At 39.2% G+C, this 18536-nt stretch overlaps 3 protein-coding genes across 3 annotated transcripts in view; 2 read left to right on the top strand and 1 right to left on the bottom strand.

The window, feature by feature from the left end:
* The first annotated feature begins 57 nt into the window (after positions 1-57).
* Positions 58-7731, top strand: si:ch1073-390k14.1 (deoxyribodipyrimidine photo-lyase). Its single transcript, XM_036584581.1, has 8 exons — positions 58-614; positions 1507-2308; positions 2970-3142; positions 4116-4200; positions 4317-4549; positions 4770-4964; positions 6110-6335; positions 6490-7731. Exons 1-8 carry the CDS (start codon positions 402-404, stop codon positions 6999-7001), a joined length of 2439 nt encoding a protein of 812 aa, XP_036440474.1. The 5' UTR covers positions 58-401; the 3' UTR covers positions 7002-7731.
* A 426-nt stretch (positions 7732-8157) lies between these two features.
* gcsha (glycine cleavage system protein H (aminomethyl carrier), a) lies at positions 8158-11534 on the bottom strand. Its single transcript, XM_036584583.1, has 5 exons — positions 11362-11534; positions 10022-10101; positions 9766-9829; positions 9170-9301; positions 8158-8870 (listed from the first exon to the last, which is right to left on the bottom strand). The coding sequence occupies exons 1-5, from the start codon at positions 11510-11512 to the stop codon at positions 8773-8775; spliced, it is 525 nt and encodes a 174-aa protein (XP_036440476.1). The 5' UTR covers positions 11513-11534; the 3' UTR covers positions 8158-8772.
* A 4377-nt stretch (positions 11535-15911) lies between these two features.
* Positions 15912-18536, top strand: part of otogl (otogelin-like) — a 40745-nt gene continuing 38120 nt past the window's right edge. Inside the window, 5 exon segments of the mRNA XM_036585694.1 lie at positions 15912-16164; positions 17025-17067; positions 17689-17734; positions 18045-18123; positions 18355-18447. Of these exon segments, the coding sequence (XP_036441587.1) occupies positions 16092-16164; positions 17025-17067; positions 17689-17734; positions 18045-18123; positions 18355-18447 (334 nt within the window). The 5' untranslated portion in view covers positions 15912-16091.

Genomic DNA, 18536 nt, shown 5'->3' with positions numbered 1-18536 from the left:
TTTTTTCGTTAAGCACCGCCCAGCCAAAGATGTAATCAATTCGGCCAAAAATTTCATTAAAAAATTGAGTCCAGTGTATTACGTTACGCAGGGCTGTGGTGAAATGTAAACTGTGGATATTTAGTAGTGTGTTTTAAACGGAACGTGGTGAAACGCACACAGATTCCCTTTTAAGTGAGCACTGCTTACGAAACACGCCGGGTGGAGCTTTCGTAACGCACCTCTCGATTCAACTTGTATTCCTCACTTCTCGTCAGGTAACATCAGTTCACTGTGCAAACTTGTTGGCAGATATCGTCTCTTTTATCATTGTTAAAGGGTAATCTGGTAATGATAAATCTTTTTGGGTTCGTCTTTTTCTTTGTAGGTTCTTTGAATGTTTTGCTCCTTCGCTCTGAGAGATGTCACTAGCTAAAGCCTCTCAGGTCAGTGCAATGCTCAGAGATCTGATGTTGGGTCTAGAAGACCCCGAGGGTTTTTTCTGTCTCTGCCTTTCTGCACTGGGCGAGAGAGACACTCGAGCACTGTTTCTGGACTTGATTAAGCCTCTTGCTTCAGGACACATTCAGCTGTACAGCCAGCTCACTACCATCTTCTTCAACTACTTCTCCCAGGTAAGCTTGACCAAACTTGTGTGTAGCCTGTCCACTGCAGTTGTCATAATTAGGATCAGTTTATTTTGAGCAGATTAAACCTAGTACCACTAAAGAGGATTTCAGATAAAAGTGTTATCGTCTGATTTTGAATAACACACCCCTCAGATATTTGTTTTCCCTTTTGGTTCGTTTCCCAAACCTAGATGACATCTAAGATGATCTAAGATTTTTAATTGTGAATCACAACTGGCATTGCAATTAAGTCCAAGACTAGACTTAAAATGACTCTCTGGATAAAATAAAAAATATAACCATCACTACATTTGTTGTAGACAAGCTTGCCTCCTACAACAGAGTCTTGCAACAGACTATAGAGTGAGATTGTCAGGTTTGAAACTAGAAGAAAAACTTTTGATGATGTGTCTCGAAGGTGGTAAGAGCTTTTGGAAAACATTTTGGGTTTGATTTTTTGGGATGGGCTGTTTGATTTTTTTTTCCCACTAACAAGCCAAATTTGCTAACGTTACTACAAGGAAGCCAATTATCACATGTGCTTTTATATCAGTGTGGGGAGCGGGGATTTAGGGTTAAGGTTAGGGTGTATTTTTGTAATGCATGCTGGGTATTGGAGTGAGAGAGAGCACTGATGGACAAAACACAAATGGGAAGAACAAAAAGCATGAATTCTGTCAAACTGATGAGGCTGAGGGATTCAGTGCTGCATTACAGAATACTGCATAACATCACACATAACATATCAAATGCTAGTTTTAGGCAGAATACCCCTTTAATAAATGTTTCAAAACGTGGTCTTTGGTGCCAGTCACAGAAAAGAAGTGAAGAAGTAATGATATCATAAGGAACCCTTGTCATTTAAAAACTGATAACACGTTTTGTTCTGATATATTAGGGTGATGAAGAAGCATTAGAGGTGGCTATAGCTCTTTCTCTCCACGAAACCACTTACAGAGATGATCCTCCTCAAAGCAGCAGCTCTGACCAGTTAGCCAAAGAGGCATTGGGGGACAGTCAGGCTGGAGATCCAAAGAAACCCATTAAGAAAGAATGCCCTCTGAAAGACACCAGGCCCCAGAGAACCACTACTATGATAAAGAGGGAAAATAATTCAGACTCCTCATCATGTCCTGCAGATGATGAATCTAAAAACCATGATAACATGATCCACTCAGTGAAGCCAAAGATGTCACGGAGGCATCGGCAACGCAAAAAACAGCAACTCATGCAGAATCCATCGGCCCCGCGGCCTGTGCTGTTGTGGTTCCGACGTGACCTCCGCATGTGGGACAACCCGGCTCTGATTGGCTGTCTTGAGTTAGGTGCACCGATCATACCTGTATTCCTGTGGAACGCCGCAGAGGAGGAGGGGCCAGGGGTTACTGTGGCAACAGGTGGAGCCAGTAAGTACTGGCTTCATCAGGCACTGGTGTGTCTGAACCGCTCTCTTGAGGAACGCAGTAGCCACTTGGTCTTCCAGAGAGCAGAGCCGTCCTCTCTAGCTGCCCTGCAGGCTCTGGTGGCTGAGACAGGGGCTGGAGCAGTGGTGGCAACTGCTCTGTATGAGCCATGGCTCAGGGACAGGGATGACAGTGTGTGGGCTGTGCTGGAGAAACAGGGCGTCAAATGTCACATCTATCACTCCTACTGCCTCAGAGACCCCTACACTGTCAGCACAAAGGGTGTTGGCCTGCGAGGTGGGTCTCAAAAATAGTTTTACTTAAGAAAACCTCTCTCCATAGTAGCATAGCATGGTAACTTTAAGTTAGGATAGTAACTTGTTAGTTTAGTATAGTAACTTTATAGCAGAGCTTAAATGGCCCATGTCATGGAAAACTACATTTTTCTTGTGTTTTTTAAATAAAATAGTTTGATGTATTATGTAAACATTGTTAAAGTTCAGAAACACACCATTCCCAGTTGATATAGTCTGTATATGGAACCTAAGTTATAGAAACAGCTCATTTTGAATTCATTATTTTATTGTCATGAGAACCAGCACTTTAACATATACTGTTCAGCCTAAAACAGTTTAGCTCCACCCATTCACACTGAAGTTATAAGGGGAGTTTTAGCCCTGATTGCATTCAGAACAGAATAACAAAATAACAAAAAAGTCTGTTTAGTTCTAAGCAATAAAGAGAGGTTTGTTCATGAAAAAATGAATCATGACTGTTTTTGGTACATAAAATCACACAAATATCATAAATGGACCTTGAAGTCGTCAAAATGTCTGTTCCATTCATCATGAAACATTTATGTAATGTAAAGGACAGCCGGTGTTTTCAAATGATGTAGAAAATGAAAATAAGTTTGCTTGTGATACTTTCTCCTGAAGAATTGTTCATTCTTTTGCAGGTATTGGTTCTGTGTCTCACTTTATGAGCTGTTGCCAGCAAAACTCTGGCCCTGGAATCGGGACACCACTGGATGCCCCTTGCATTCTGCCCACTCCATTGTCCTGGCCTCAGGGATGCCCCCTCACGCAGCTGGGACTGGCTCGCATGCCACGCAGAAAAGATGGCACAGAAGTGAGCTGTCACAGTTAACTACAAATTGATCAGCTTATTGACATGTCTAGCGATGGTTCAGCCATAAAATTAATTTTAAATGGTTTCCCCCTTACGTGAAAATGTAGTTGATTTAACCAAGACATATTTGGTGTCTGAACTTTTCTGCTTTAGTTTTGCACTGGAGCTGCCATGCTAATGTAGCTAATAAAAATTATCAAGTACAGTCATATACTGCTTTCATCTATCTTTATAGATGACAGTTTGCTATTTAGTGTCAAAAAATAATTTAATATTTCATATTCTATTTCATATTATTTAAAGGGCCCATATCCAACATTTTTGTTGTAGTTTTTTATACTCGAGATCCATTCATAACAGTTATGAGGTTTTATGTACCTCATACAAATGTAATTCATTTTTCCGAGACCATTTTTGAAGCATGCTATTTTTAAAAAAATCTTTTAGAATTAAAAAGACTTTTTGCTTTGTGCCCTTAATACTAAGATATATAAATGATCTCCGTTCAGATTGGCTGCTCTGTATTGTGCCTAAAAAAGGAGTTCAGCCCGAACCACTCCTGATATTACGTCAGCGTAAGTGGGCAGGGCTAAGCTGCTGTATGCTGAATAGGTGGATATGAAAATGTTTCTGTTTTTGTGACTTCACAAAATCAATGAATTCGAAATGAGCTGTCTTTGTAGCTTAGTCTCCATGTATGACTGAATGGACAGGAGAATAAACAGTACATTTTGAAAGTTTAGCAAAGTTTACATACTACATCAAACTTTTTTTACAAAAGCAAGATAACAATAATTATCTAAGAAATGAGTCTTTCAACAGCTCAATGCAGATGCAGGCAAGTGTGTGATCATTTAGGCCTGCGGTTTGAACAGTGCTAAACTGAGCTTCCGTTCTTTGTTAGCTATAATTAGCCGAGTTTTACTGAGGAGTGTTATAATAGAGGTCCCATGTTGTGTAATGTGCTTGACAGATTGACTGGGCAGTGAATATTCGTCAAGCCTGGGATTTCAGTGAGGAGGGAGCTCGTGCTCGACTAGAGACCTTCTTGAAAGATGGTGAGAGACACCTCTCCTCGTAAGCTATTGTTTCAGACAAATCTATATGGCAGCACAAGAATTGGACTTTACCTCTTCTTAGCAACTTCATGAATTTTAATCGTCATGAATTTCAGGTGTGTACCGGTATGAGAAAGAGTCAAGCCGAGCAGATGCTCCAAACACCAGCTCTCTGTCTCCATATCTACACTTTGGGCAGCTGAGTGCACGTTCACTGTTGTGGGACGCTCGAGGGGCTCGTTGCAGACCTCGCAAGTTCCAGCGGAAGCTGGCATGGAGAGATCTGGCATATTGGCAGCTCAGCCTGTTCCCACACCTGCCCTGGGAGTCCCTCAGGCCACCATACAAGGCAAGCCTCTAATCTGCTTGTGTTCAATTTTTTAAAAGAAATAAGTATTGTAGGAATAAGTCCTCACTGTGTGATGAACTTCCCAATTCTTTAGGTGTGCATGCATGCAATTAATGCTACCTATGCATGTGATAGTTTTCTTGTATCTGTGCTATGATTGTTTTTTGGGAATTGTGATAAAGCATATTTTTGTCACATTCTCTGTGCTCTGCATTCTTAGGCTCTATGCTGGAGTTTAGACTGTGCCCATCTGAAGGCGTGGCAGCGTGGACAAACAGGCTACCCACTGGTTGATGCAGCAATGAGGCAATTGTGGCTGACAGGCTGGATGAACAACTACATGAGGCATGTGGTGGCATCCTTCCTTATTGCCTACCTCCATATTAACTGGCAGGCGGGATACCGCTGGTTTCAGGTAAAGAACAGAGGGAAAAAATGCAAAATTAGGAGACATGATGTAGATATTCACATTTTAGGTTGTTTTCCTTTCTGAGGCATTGAATGTGGCATTAGCTCATCAAAACTGAGTTATACACAACACAGTATAATTGGATAGGTGTCTGCGCTTGACTGGTTATCATAGTCAGTTTCATGATTTAAATACAAACTTGTTCACTGTATTAACAGCGGTCACAAAGTTAACATTATGGCCCAGTCCCATTTCTTATTTTTACCCCTACCTCTTGTTTTCGAGTGTCACCTTGCCCCTTGGAACCGAGTTACAATGGGCAGTGGTTGAAATCTTCCCCTATGAAATGGGACAACCCTCAAATAAAAAAGAACATTACTTCATTAACAGGCGACTAGTGGTCCTCTGTAGGTGACCCTGCCAGTCTGCAGTGATAGCAGAGGAGGTTAAATTTCAGCGTTATATGCCGTCAAAGAGGGGGGATGTGACAATTATGTATTATCGCCCACCCCTAATTCTTCAGTGATATGAAGTTGAAGTCAGCTATCCTCTGGCTTCTTGTTCAAATTTTCCTGTCCAAATGGGACATCAGCATACTACTAACAATTTTATGCTTGTTTTGAAGAAAAGGACCATAATACATTGAAACAACATTAAAATAAGATAATACAATGTTTATCATATTTTTTTACTTACTGTTCTTTCTGTGAGTTTCTTTGTTTGCTTGCACAGCCATCTTGCAGTTTTTGTTTTTTTCTCATAACTCTGTTTGGAGTGTGCCTCTGATAAACCTTCATTTGGAGGGCCAAGTAGACCTATCATTTTGCCTTACCCCTCTATCTCAACAAAAATCGGGACACCCTACCTTACAATAGCTTTATGTAAGGGAATTTTTCGAGGCATTAAATGTTTTACATGTTTGGTATTTGTCCACATCACTGTGAACAGTTCTGACTCTGCAAGCTTCTCTACACTAGAGCATTTCACATCAAACCACTCTCAAAGACTTTGTTTCTATCTTAACAGTTTAATTATGCAGAAGCTCAGAATAACTGGTAGAATTCCCCTTGAACTCTCTCCAGAGGTTTGGAGCATCCTTGGTCTCAGCTGTGTTGTCTATGTATTCCCTTTTCTGCTTTATTTCCCTGTAGGACACTCTAGTGGATGCTGATGTTGCTATAGACGCTATGATGTGGCAGAATGGAGGCATGTGTGGTCTGGACCACTGGAACTTCGTCATGCACCCTGTTGATGCAGCACTGACCTGTGACCCCTACGGAAATTATGTGAGGCAGTGGTGCCCTGAGCTAAAGGCATTGCCTGATGACTTTATCCATAAGCCCTGGAAGTGCCCAAGCTCAGTACTGTGTAGGGCAGGTAAGTTAGTATTTTGCTTGTGATAACATCAGCTCTTCAAGGATGTGGATATAGATTGGTTCAAATCTGTAAATAATGTGTTTGGTCTTCTATTACGGTCATTGGGCTTAAATAAGTGTTTCTCTCCACTTCTCATCTTTCACCATGCATGAAGGTGTAGTTTTTGGCCAAAACTACCCTGAGCGTATTGTAGTTGACCTTGAGGAGCGGCGTGCCCAGTCACTGCAAGATGTTACATTGGTGCGGAAGCGTTTCAGTGAGTATGTATGCCAGCAAACGGGCTGTGACCTAGTGCCTCTGCCTGCCAAGCTTGTGCAGGATGCCATGGGCAGTGGGAACGACATAGTAAGACATGGAGAAAAGGAGTTCCTGCTCCCAGTCATCACACGAATGGAGTTCAAACATGAACCTGAAGATACAGACACTCATGACAACCCATACAGTGCAGTTCTAAAAGGCTATGTCAGCCGCCACCGAGATGAGAAAATTGCCTTTTTGAATGAGCGTGACTTCACAGCCAGCGTAATGTACGAGAATGCTCAGAGGAGAGAGAGGTTGGAGAGGGACCACTGCATCCTTGAAGGGCTCCAGTGCCCCCCTACCAATAAAGGCAAAGGGCAGCATCGCAACGTCAGGCCTGCGAGTGGTGCTGTACAAAAAAGATGAGAGAATCTGGGACGCACGGAAGTCAGTCGCACTACCTCAGTCACTCTTAGGACTTGTGAAGAAAGGGAACATGCAGATAGGTGTGTTGTTAATAGTAGTTCAACTTGATTTTCCACTTGATAGACAACTAAGGACTGTGAATGGGGCTGTACAACAAAGACTAAAGTACCTGGGAAAAATCACTGGCATTATCTGTCACCCTTAGGACTTGTGAAGAAATGCAGTTTGCTTAAAGGGGAATTCCAGCCTAAAACTAGCATATGTTATTTGTCATGTTATGTAATGTTCTATTGTTGGTTTGACAGAATTCATGAGTTTGTTGATTTTGCATTTTTGTGTTTGCATCCATTAACGTTCTCTCACTACAATACCCAGACTGCACTATGCAAATACATCATACAGCCATTGGGAATCCCCCTACAGCTACAAAGAAATCCATATACTGGATGTTGAGGCCAAGAAATGCAGATATATTTGGCTATTATTTCAGCTATTTGGCATCCTTCTGCGAAAGCCAGCCAGCAAAGGACAAAGAAAAATTAAACAACCTACCCCTAAAAAAAATCCACCTAAAGTCAAAGCTGTTTAAAAGTCCCTCCCACCTTTAAAACGCATCAACAGAGGGGGATTTTCCTAGTCTTTAGCCCGGAAAATCTGTTCTGGCACCACTGTAGGAAGCGAACAGGCATGTATTACAACAGATGTAATAATAATTACATTTTTCATTTTGGCTAGAGTGTCCCTTTAAGTTTGTGTATTTTAAGGAACCACAAAGAGAAATTAACCAGGATATATTTTATATCCTGATTAATAACCTACAATATCAGGATGATTACCCTGCTCAAACTCCCCTGATGAAACGCATCAATAAACTAACAGGATTTAGTTGATGTTAAAGTAGGAAAATGACTGACAATATCATTATCATCATATTGGCCTACTTTCTTATAGCATTTATAAAAAGCTCTTAGGTTTTATGTACATTTAGATTATGTAAATCTGCTAATGATTGTGAACTTATATCAGCCTTCTTATTCTAAGGAAGGAGGAGCAAGCTAGGTCAACAATCTTTTTTCCCGCACAAATCAAAGAACCTCGTCCATTACAGGGTTAGTGCATTTATGTCACTCATATAACAGAAAAGACACAAAACGAGTTTGAGAAATTAGGTAGTCTTTTAATAAGTGTTAATCTCCACCTATCAGCTGCTGACTTCAAACCTGAATGAACAAGGGTCAGCTCAACCTTTGGTCACCAACACAGACACATGGCAGACATAGCTCTTCCTCAACAGGATCTGTCTTTCAGACAAACTAATAATCAAAAAAGTGGTCATCTGCATACCCAACTCTACTTTGTCATGTACCCCCATTCATTTCACAAGACTTAACTCTCACAACATGCCACTGACGATCATGACCACACAATGGAATACTGTACTGATTCCTTCTACATTGGATAAACAGTTATTGTGGCTGCCTTAAAGTCCCTAATATATCTAAAATAAAACATTAAATAGTCAAAAAAAAGTGCGCAGTTGCACCAGTTTTTCCCAGTAGTCCCCTCCATGCTCTGTGCGAGACTATGTAGGGGCTGACAGTTGTTCTGTGTTAGATCTACACTATCTAAACAAAAGCAGAAAGTAGGTCTAATCAGAGGAATCAGTAGTGACGAAATGGCCAGTCCACAATTGACCATGTCTTTTTCCTGTTCACCCAAAGGAGAACTCATGCACATGTAAAACTCCTGCACACACTGTTCTAAACAGCCACTAGTCCTCTATAGATCTGATATATCTCTCGTAAGCAGCTTCATCCATTAGGGCATCCAGTTCTTCTGGTACAGATATAGTCATTTTTATCAGCCAGCCTGCAAGAATAGCATGTTATTTAGTAACACTACAGGAATACAAACATGTAGGACTGCTAATGCTAATCACATCCCCCTTGTACAAAAAATGTAAATCCCTCATTAGATAACACTGTAATAAAGTTAGAACCTTATTCACATCAAAAGACTCATGGATTGTCAACAGATGTTGAGTTATTCTCATAACGTCTGAGTTATTCTGAACCTGGAGCTGTTTTCTCTCAATATTCTATATGTTGAAAAGTTCAATACTCAACTTTTATTAAGAAAAGACAGGAATAATGCACCATTGATCTCACCATCTTTGTAGCAAGACTTGTTGACCAGTCCGGGATTCTCAGAAAGGGCATGGTTGACCTCTGTCACCTCGCCAGTTAAAGGGGAATATAGTTCACTAGCTGCCTTCACACTCTCCAGAGCACCAAACTCATCTAAACACAAACACATATATACTCTTAACTACACATGCCTTGTAAAAGCTGCACAATTAATCATCTGTGTGAATACAAGTCACTAAGTGCGATGTTCTGAGACAATGAAGAATTTGCTTAATTATAACTTGCCATTTAATAAGTGCTAAACAAGAGGTGCCTTTTATTTAGGCCACAATGGGTATGCCATGTGTTAAGCGTAGTGTGATGTAATGCAATAAGTTAATTTATATTATAGATGCAATATGAATAAAATCATTTTTGGTTTGTACTATTGTATCTTTCTCCCTACTGTTTGTTTACAGAACTAACAGCAATGGAAAACAGGACAAATTACAAATAGTATAAAGCATCTTTTACATTTATATCATTCCACTGAATTGGTTGTGTGCAAAATAAAAGCACATACAGCAGTAAAATTAAAAGACATATCAATTAAGAAAACATTAATTAGTGAATTTTACCTGATTGAGAGAGCTTTGTGCCAACTTCAGGCAGACCACAGTAGACCACATCGCCTAAGGCCTCCTAGCAGGCATGAGACAAGGATCAGCACAGTACTAAAATACATGATGCTCAGTGGCTGCTTCTAAGCGCACAGTAAATGATATGTTACATTAAGGGTTCTAAATGTTTACATATGAAGTCAGCTGTACTACTCACTGTTCACATGACCATGATTTTAATGAATCAACCCAACTAATTAACTACCCCACACACCTGAGCAAAGTTACTGATGCCAACAGTGCCCACGCCATCCTCCACTCGTACCCACTCATGCTTGTCTGTATACTTCAATGCTGCAGAGTGAAACACATTATGAGTGAGACAAATTATCATTAAAAGATGCCAACTGTTATGAGACCACAAGAACACTTCATGAAAACCTTTTCGTAACATTAGTGCAGTAATGCTTACAGGTGGGTTACATGGTCTGTCCGCAGTGCAACATAGGCTTGTGCAAAAAAACTAATGCAATGGTATTAATGAATTAACCTTGGACACATTGACCCTGGCCTGTGCCAGTATTCTGAAGTCCTTCTCAGCATGCAGACCATATAACATAAAAAGAACATAACAATAGCCTGTGTGCAGTTACAAAAGGTGAAAGATGCCTCGTTACACCAGTCCTACTCTTTTTCCCTCTTTACATGAACCTTCAATGCTGAAGGCACTGTACTGTCCTTGTATCTCACTTTTCTTTTGGTAAGGATGCTGAATGTGCTTTTGCTTTGTTTTACCAAAATGAGCACACTTTTCCACTCACCCCAAACACAGTCGATCAGCCAAGTCATTTTAGCTGTTCCAAGTGTGCATCTTTAGGTTTGCAATAGAGCTACAAGATGAATATAGATGAACAAAATAATTGCTTATTTTAAAAGTTTATTTACAACATTTATCAGACTGTGGGGCTGCTGATTTTATGAGGGACCGGGGGTATTTCACAAAGCAGAATTTCTGACTTAGACAGCTAACTTATGCCCAAAGATGGGGATTGCCCAATAGAAATGTCTCTCAGCTCTTTAATAATTACTGGACAGGCTTGACTTTGGGCTGACGTTACCCAGCGAACGTTAGCTGAGATATCCTCACGCCTTAAGACGCAAATAATAATGTCTCTCAACATAAACAGCTATTTAGCGTTATTATTATTATTACATTTATTACGTAAATAGCTAATTAGTGCTGCAGTATGACTGGCTACTGATTTATCTGTAAGCGTCAGACATTGTAGCATCTTTTATAAACTAAATGTATTACATTTACTATGTCCCAACTGCTTCGGTGCCAATGACACAAATATCACAGCTAGCTACGCAGAAAACTAGCGAACTAGCAGGGACATCCGCAGAAACGAACAAACTTTAGCTCCAAATTTCTTCTCGTTGTGTTATTTAATTTTACCGCACGATTACCTGCAGAATAAGTCACGTCATCTGAGACTTTACCTGCGCTGGTTGAGGGGAAAGCCTGCTCTTTAATGTAAAGCGAGCCGGGGCTGAAAAGTTTGAGCCTCTTGAGGAGGTCAGACTGCTAAACACAACCGAGACTGCTGATACCTGAACAAAAGCGGGGAGTGACTGTCAGGTTCCTTTTAAAACATGTTCTCGCCAACAGCCGAGCAGGAGACGCAACATTTGAAGGCGAAAGTCGGGGAAGAGCCTGAGTTAAGTTTGCAGAAGCACAGCGCAACAGAACACACACCGCCATTTTCCCCTATTACGTGTAAAGCAGTGGACCGGTCGCGCCTTAATTAGGTCACTGTTGATGTGCACACGCTGTTGGTCACCTTCATCTGATCGCATTCAATGGACAAAAAACACGGAAAATACAGAACAAATACAGTATTAATAAAAAGATAAAAAACGTGTCATTCGATGTATTTTAGAAAGGTTTAATTTACACAGAGAAGATACCTGCATTTGTCGTGGACTACAGAAAGAAACAATTAAGTTATTCCTTAAACACTGTATTTACACGCAAGACTGTGTTTTGGAGAGATGTAAAAAGAGGCTTAGAAGTGATTATATCTTATATTGGTTTCATATTCACAAAGCAAAAATGGTCTCCAAACCTAACATATTTTAAACCTAGTTAATGTATGTCTATTGAATATTCTTGATTATGTTAGATTAGTACCTTTTGTTACTTCTTGACAAAACAACAATCATCATCATCATCATCATCATCATTTCTATCATATATTAGATCCTGATACTAGATACTCTTGAACTACACAGTCTTTAACTAAAGTGGTAATAAATAATTATGAAGGGCACTGTAATTAATATACAGTAACATGCTTTAAGAGTAATTCATCTATTCTCTTCCACAGAATTGTTACAATGCTGTTAGTAGTACCAAGCTGCTAAATAAAAAAAAACATTTTTAATAGCCTTATTCCATTAATATTACCAAGGGTGCCAAGAATTCTGAATGACACTGGAAACACTGGCATTTAGGCCTACTATGGTAGCATTTATAACAGAGCAGAGAAACAGGCAAAAAGTCACAGACATCTAATAAGAATTTAAAACATCTTATAGACATATTATTAAAAATGCCCAGATTTGATCTTATTTTGAATAGTGTAAAAGTGTAATTTTTGTTCTATGTTAAATGTTATTCACTCCAGTGGGTTTAGAGTGACAATCAGTCATGTTGGGGCACTTCTGGTGTTGGTGCTGGAGCACAAACACACCATGGATGTTAAATTCCCCAAAGTGTTAATTATGGGTAACACTAGCATGTGTTACATTGTACATTGCAAGTGTTCTTTCTAACACAGTTTAACTTCATGTTAATGCTAAAAGTGTAACACTAACAACAGTGTGTTTTGTACTCTATGTAGAGCAGAATCATATATATTCCAAAGAAGTGTTAAGTGAACTTATTAGGTGTTGATTTTACACTGCTTATTTTACGGTGATAAGGCCGATAGTTTGCCTATCACACCAAGATGCAGTTTAATTTGATTTCCTCAGCAGTATTTGTAAGGATAGTTTAGGTATATGTATTTGAATTAGCACGTAAATTAGTCTTAATCCTGCTTTTGAGGACCGACTGCCCTACACCATTTCAGCTATTCCTTGCCTCAACACACCTGATCCAACTCATCAGCTAATTATTAAGCCCTTCATGAGTTAGATCAGGTGCGCTGGGGCAGAGAATAGTGTTCTGTGTAGAACAGGGGTTCCCCCATAGCAGGATTATCCAGAACAAGGCCACTAAAAATTAACCCTAAGGACGTTTGATTTGCCCTGCCATAAACGTACCTTAACCCCATCTACTCACCTGATGAGAACATATTTTTATGCAATAAATAATGTATTACATTCTTATTTTCTCGTTAAATTTGTATTTTGAAGTATTTTAGTAACAAACGTCTCACTAATTTGTGCCTCCCAGACAAAAAGCAGTGCTGCAGCTGCGCGATCACACTTTCCCATTACAAATTCAAAATTTAACGGAAACCTCACAGACCAGCTCGAGCCTGAGTCAACGGTTGGTTGAGTCGTTACCGCTAATTAGTTAAAACATTTTAGTTTTAGCTAGTTAGCTAGGTTTCTAGTTATTATCTCACAGTTACTGTTCTGAAACATATTAAAATACCTATAATAACCTCAATGCATGTCAAATTATAGTCACCTAACCTAGGTTAGCAATATTAACGTTATTTCTTTGTGAAATTAGTCAGCCATCGATACTGAAATTAAAACGGATGGTAAGTTTTGTTTATTTAACTTATGCGTTTGAACCTTCACTCTCTTTAGCTATCTAACCTAGCTAGCTAACCTAGTGTAAAATGTGTTGGGAAAATGTTCATACCCTAACGCTGACCAACACGAGGATACATTTAACGTTAGATACGTTATCTGCTCTAAAACCTCAATTCTGTTCCATAATCTTCATCTCAATAAATGATTATCTAACAAGAATCATCCGTAATGAAGGACACGCTTTTTAGCCTTCTCTAATTATAAAGCAAAACGTTGAAACACGTTGTGTATTATTAGCGACCAGCTCGAGAATTAAGTTAAACGTGGAGCCTCTGCGTCTGGTTAGCGCACTAAAAAGAAACGTAAAACCGTAAGGTTGCTCGTGTGTGCAAAATTCACATTTAGCTATGTAACGTTAATTTAACGGGTATGTCAACGCAGCGTTTCGTACTGTGAGCCTGTCCCAGCAGTCATTGGGCGGAAGGCAGAATACACCATGAACAGGTGGCCAGTCCATGGCAGGGCGCAGTCACGAGTACCACAACATTATTTTACTATCTTTATAAGCACATTTAACCAATATACTGTGACACTAAAATTTGTTTAATATGAACCAAACTTTGCAGGCAAAATAAAGAAATAACAATATATGCTACTAAGCAATATTGCTGAGGTAATGTGACCATTGTGATTAAACTACTTGGCCAGTCCGCGGGTAGCATGAACAACTACCATGAACGTCTGGCCTTTGTTTTGTTAGCGCCATGCTAAGGGCAGTACACATGAATTTTACACAGTGGGTTTAACATTAGGCAGGTCTACCTTTAGCACTAGCAAATTAATTTCTTTACTTTGCCTGCTGTTTTTTTTTCTACTGATCATAAGGGCACTAATGCTTTTGTTAATATCTGCAGTCAAATGAATTCCTGCATTATCTAAAAACTGTGAAATATATATGTTAGCTAAAATAGTACCTAACTGGTTAATAGGTGTCTGTGCTAAGGGCTACTAGTTAAAGGAGAATTCCTGCAAAATTCAGTCATTGAAAGTCACTGAGGACATTTTTTTAGTGGAGCATGTTTTTTTTTAATAATGTCAAGAAATATTATTAGATAGCTACAATGAGAGATTACAGAAAGTAACTTACAAGAAATAATAATAATAAGTTACATTTAAACAATTCCTTTCACAAACCCAAGTATATCAATTATATACAAGATTAAAAATTTAAGGACTAATTTAATCAGAAATTTAGAAAAAATGGTGGAATTCCCCTCTAACACACCTGATCCAGCACATGAGAAGCTTGTTACTTAGTTGAATCAGATGTGCTACTCCTGCTGTAAACAATGTCCAGTTAGCCTAAGAAGCAGATGCTAAATGCTATCCTCCTTTAAAGAAACTAGCCTTAATATCTTTATTAGCTACTATTCCAGATAACTGTAGATAATTCATATTTTTCCCATTCTCAGAAATATCAACTCTATTAACTGTACCTGTTAGGCAGCTTTAAAATATAGACGCCTGCGTGTATAGCCATTGAAGACAATCAAATAAACACATTTAACATAAGGAATGGATTTGGCTTCCTAATCTGCCTAGCAGGATGATGGCAGGTCATATTTGTAGCATCTTCAGAAGTAACTCCATTAATGCTTGCTACAGATTACCTGCCACCTTTTAACCAACCTTGAAGGCAAGATGCATTTACATCAGCCTTTGAGACAGCTTGACAGCTTGTTACGTACATGTCTTACAAGCTTCAGGTGTCAGTGTTAAAGTAGAACTGTTTAATATTAAAACCACTGTGAAAATTGAATGTGTACTGCCCTTAGCATGGCGCTAACAAAACACGGAGAGGCCAAGTAGTTCTATCACAATGGCCACGTACCTCTGCAATATTCCTTAGTAACCTATAGTGTTCTTTATTTAGTTTGATTGCAGATTTTGGTGCATATTAAACAGGTTTTTAGAGTCATTTTCACCATATATTAGTTGGATGTGGTTATAAAAACTGTAAAATAATGTTGTGGTGCTTGTGACTGCGATTAGCGTCTACTCTGTCTCAGCAGAGCCGCGTTTGGCTCAGCCAGTACGACCGCGTTCTGTGCGGAGCTTAATGAATATGAATGAGCTTCCCCGCGTATCCTACGAAAAGAATTTCGCCACCTGTATGCCAGTTTTCTCACCTGTATTCCGACAACTCTCGCCTCCTGCGCTAGGATTGGCCAGACGTTCATGGTAGTTGTTCATGCTACCCGCGGACTGCTTGTGATTGAGACCTACTAGCCAATCCAAGCACAGGAGGCGGGGTTTGTCGGAATACGGGTGGGAAAGAAACAGCGCAGGGTAGCCCAGTCTTTCCAGCGCTTTTGAGAGAAGATGGGAATGGTAGGCAACTTTCTTTGGACAGAAACGTTTCAGTCTGCGTAAGCCCCTTTTGTCTTCACAGTCTTTAAGAAACTCAGCCGTTTAAGTCGATTTTGAAAATTGACAGCACTACTAGTAGGCTAAATCCATGACAATGCCCTCGTAGTTTTAAATGATTTCCATAAGGACTCTGCCCTGAGATGAACGAACAGCGGCAAGTGAAACTGTTTTTTCTCTGGACACTTTTCATCTTCAAACTGTTCGTACTTCAAGGTGGGTATTGTAATCCTGAGTGATGCTACATTTGTTATGTTTGTTATTATGTTTCAAGTGTAACTTCCAAATCCTGTTAGAGGTTTCATAGAGTTCATTCATGGGTTACACTACCATGTAAAATCCATAGCCATAATTGTACCCAAAGCTAAAATATATAAATTGACATGACAATAAGTGTATTGTCTTTCCGGTGGTATGTAGTAACTATTAACATTTACTAAGTTCCATTTGCCTCCAGTTCCATTTTAACCTATCACAGTTAGTTGCTAAATCATTTTTGTGTGTTCAATTTGATTCTGTTATGTTGATAAAATACAAAAATCGAAAGAATATCTTGACGTCCTGTGCGTTTTAATTCTGGATGTTATGAGAAGTTACACTGCAGTTCTATAGGGAGTTCGGAACTTGATGAAAGGATTCCTTTTTTTATAAGCTTTCACTTCTACTTGAGTAATGATTTTTTAAAGAATATTTTATTTTTTAGTTTCGGGCTATGCTAAGCACTTCTGATCTTACCAATAAAACTACATACATTTTGTCATGATACTGCCACAATATTATATGCTACGATAATGGTCATTAATATTATAATGGTAAAACTTTAAAGTCAGATTTGATATACCTGTACATAATCATTTGTTTAAAAGGTCATCTATCTATCTATCTATCTGTCTATCCATATATATATATATATATGTATATATATATATGTATATATATATACATATATATATACACATATATATATATGTGTGTGTGTATATATATATATATATATATGAATGAAACTGTGTTATTCTCCTCTCAAACACTCAAACGTATAATGTGAGTTAATTTAAGAGTTTTCTGTTTGATAGGAATTTTCTGCCAGGCATCAAAACCAGAAAACAACTTCCATAGGTAAGTGTCAAATTCCTGTAGTACATGTCTAAGTATAAGTTACTTTTTGTTTTAGGGATGATGGAAGATTAATTTCTGCAGTGTTAAGGCTGACTATTTTGTGAGGTTTGGTGAGTGGAAGCAGTAAAGCTCAGAGAAAAAGAAGGCCTTTGGGAAAATTTCTATATGTATCCGAACTTTAATGTTTTAGAAGTATTTTTCCCCCAGACTGAAGATTACTTACTGTGAGAAAATGAATTGTCACAATGGGAGCACATGAAGTCGCAGAATAAATTGAAACTGAATTTTTTAACTGAGCAATAGGAATGTGTAGGGCTAATGGGCTCTTAGTTCTGTGTGTAGCTGTGGGTGTGTAAGTGAGTGAAAGAGAGAGAAGAGAGAGAGAGAGAGACCACATTGATGGCCAGTTAAAAAGCCTCTAGTCTGAAGTTTGACAATAAATCCTGTGCTAGTGCTGATAATGATGATAATTTGCGATTCTAAAATGCCACTAATCATCTTTCTTCAGCATCACCATGCACCTTCATTAATGTGACTGTGTGGCATCTTAAGTAGGTCTAAAGCTGAACTCTTACCATCACTGTGCTTTTAATACTGCTCTCTTTGTACTGGTTCTAAAAGGAGGGTTAATGCACTGCGCCAGAAACGAGATCTCTTCCGTGAGGAGGTGAGTATACCTAAGAGAAAATGTCTGGGGAGAGAGTGGAGCAACCACACACACTAAGGCACTCTGCATGTTGACAAAGCTGTCTTTGTAGAGTTAGCACAAGTGCTACAGCACTAAGAGCTCAGCTCAAAAACATCTGACGCTGTCATGTCATCTTAGAGAACCACTGACCCAGTCTCACTGCCATAACTGCACACTCAGAGGACAGACATGGAACTGTGTAGTCCATTCACCTTCAAGTGGAACGAAAAATGCTCTAAAAAGCTTCACCAAGAGTAATTCCTAATTTGCAATATCCTTTACTTTGCAGACCTTCAGTGCAGTGTTGTCTGATTCAGCTCTCCCTCGAAGTGTTCTACATAATTATACAGTTCGGGATGCCTCTTCAGGTAACACATGGAGATACACACACAGTGAAGTTATTTCCAGACCTACTTCAGTAGAATATTGTTTAGCTGTTTTTCATCTCCTATTTTGGGGTTAGATTTAAATTAATGATTTATGGTTGAACTTCACAAAATATGTGAGTGCTTGTATTTCTGTTTTTCTTACAGTATTCTGAGTGTCTTAATGGAGGCCTGTTGAACTTTAAAAAATGTGTGTGTTTCTGTTTTTCATAGAGTATTGCGGGTGTCTTAATGGTGGCTGGTGTCAGGATGGAGGCCACTGTGACTGTGCTCAGTTCCAGGCTCTGGGAGAGCGCTGCCAAATCAGTGAGTAATATCATCAGGTAGACACATAAAGCGATATGCAAGCAAGTCAGAGGATGAAAAAAGCGGCTTAATAGTGTAACTGTTGAGAA

This window comes from Colossoma macropomum, unplaced genomic scaffold (assembly GCF_904425465.1).
Source record: "Colossoma macropomum unplaced genomic scaffold, Colossoma_macropomum, whole genome shotgun sequence".
Classification (NCBI taxonomy): domain Eukaryota; kingdom Metazoa; phylum Chordata; class Actinopteri; order Characiformes; family Serrasalmidae; genus Colossoma; species Colossoma macropomum.
This window is presented reverse-complemented; position numbering and strand designations above follow the sequence as displayed.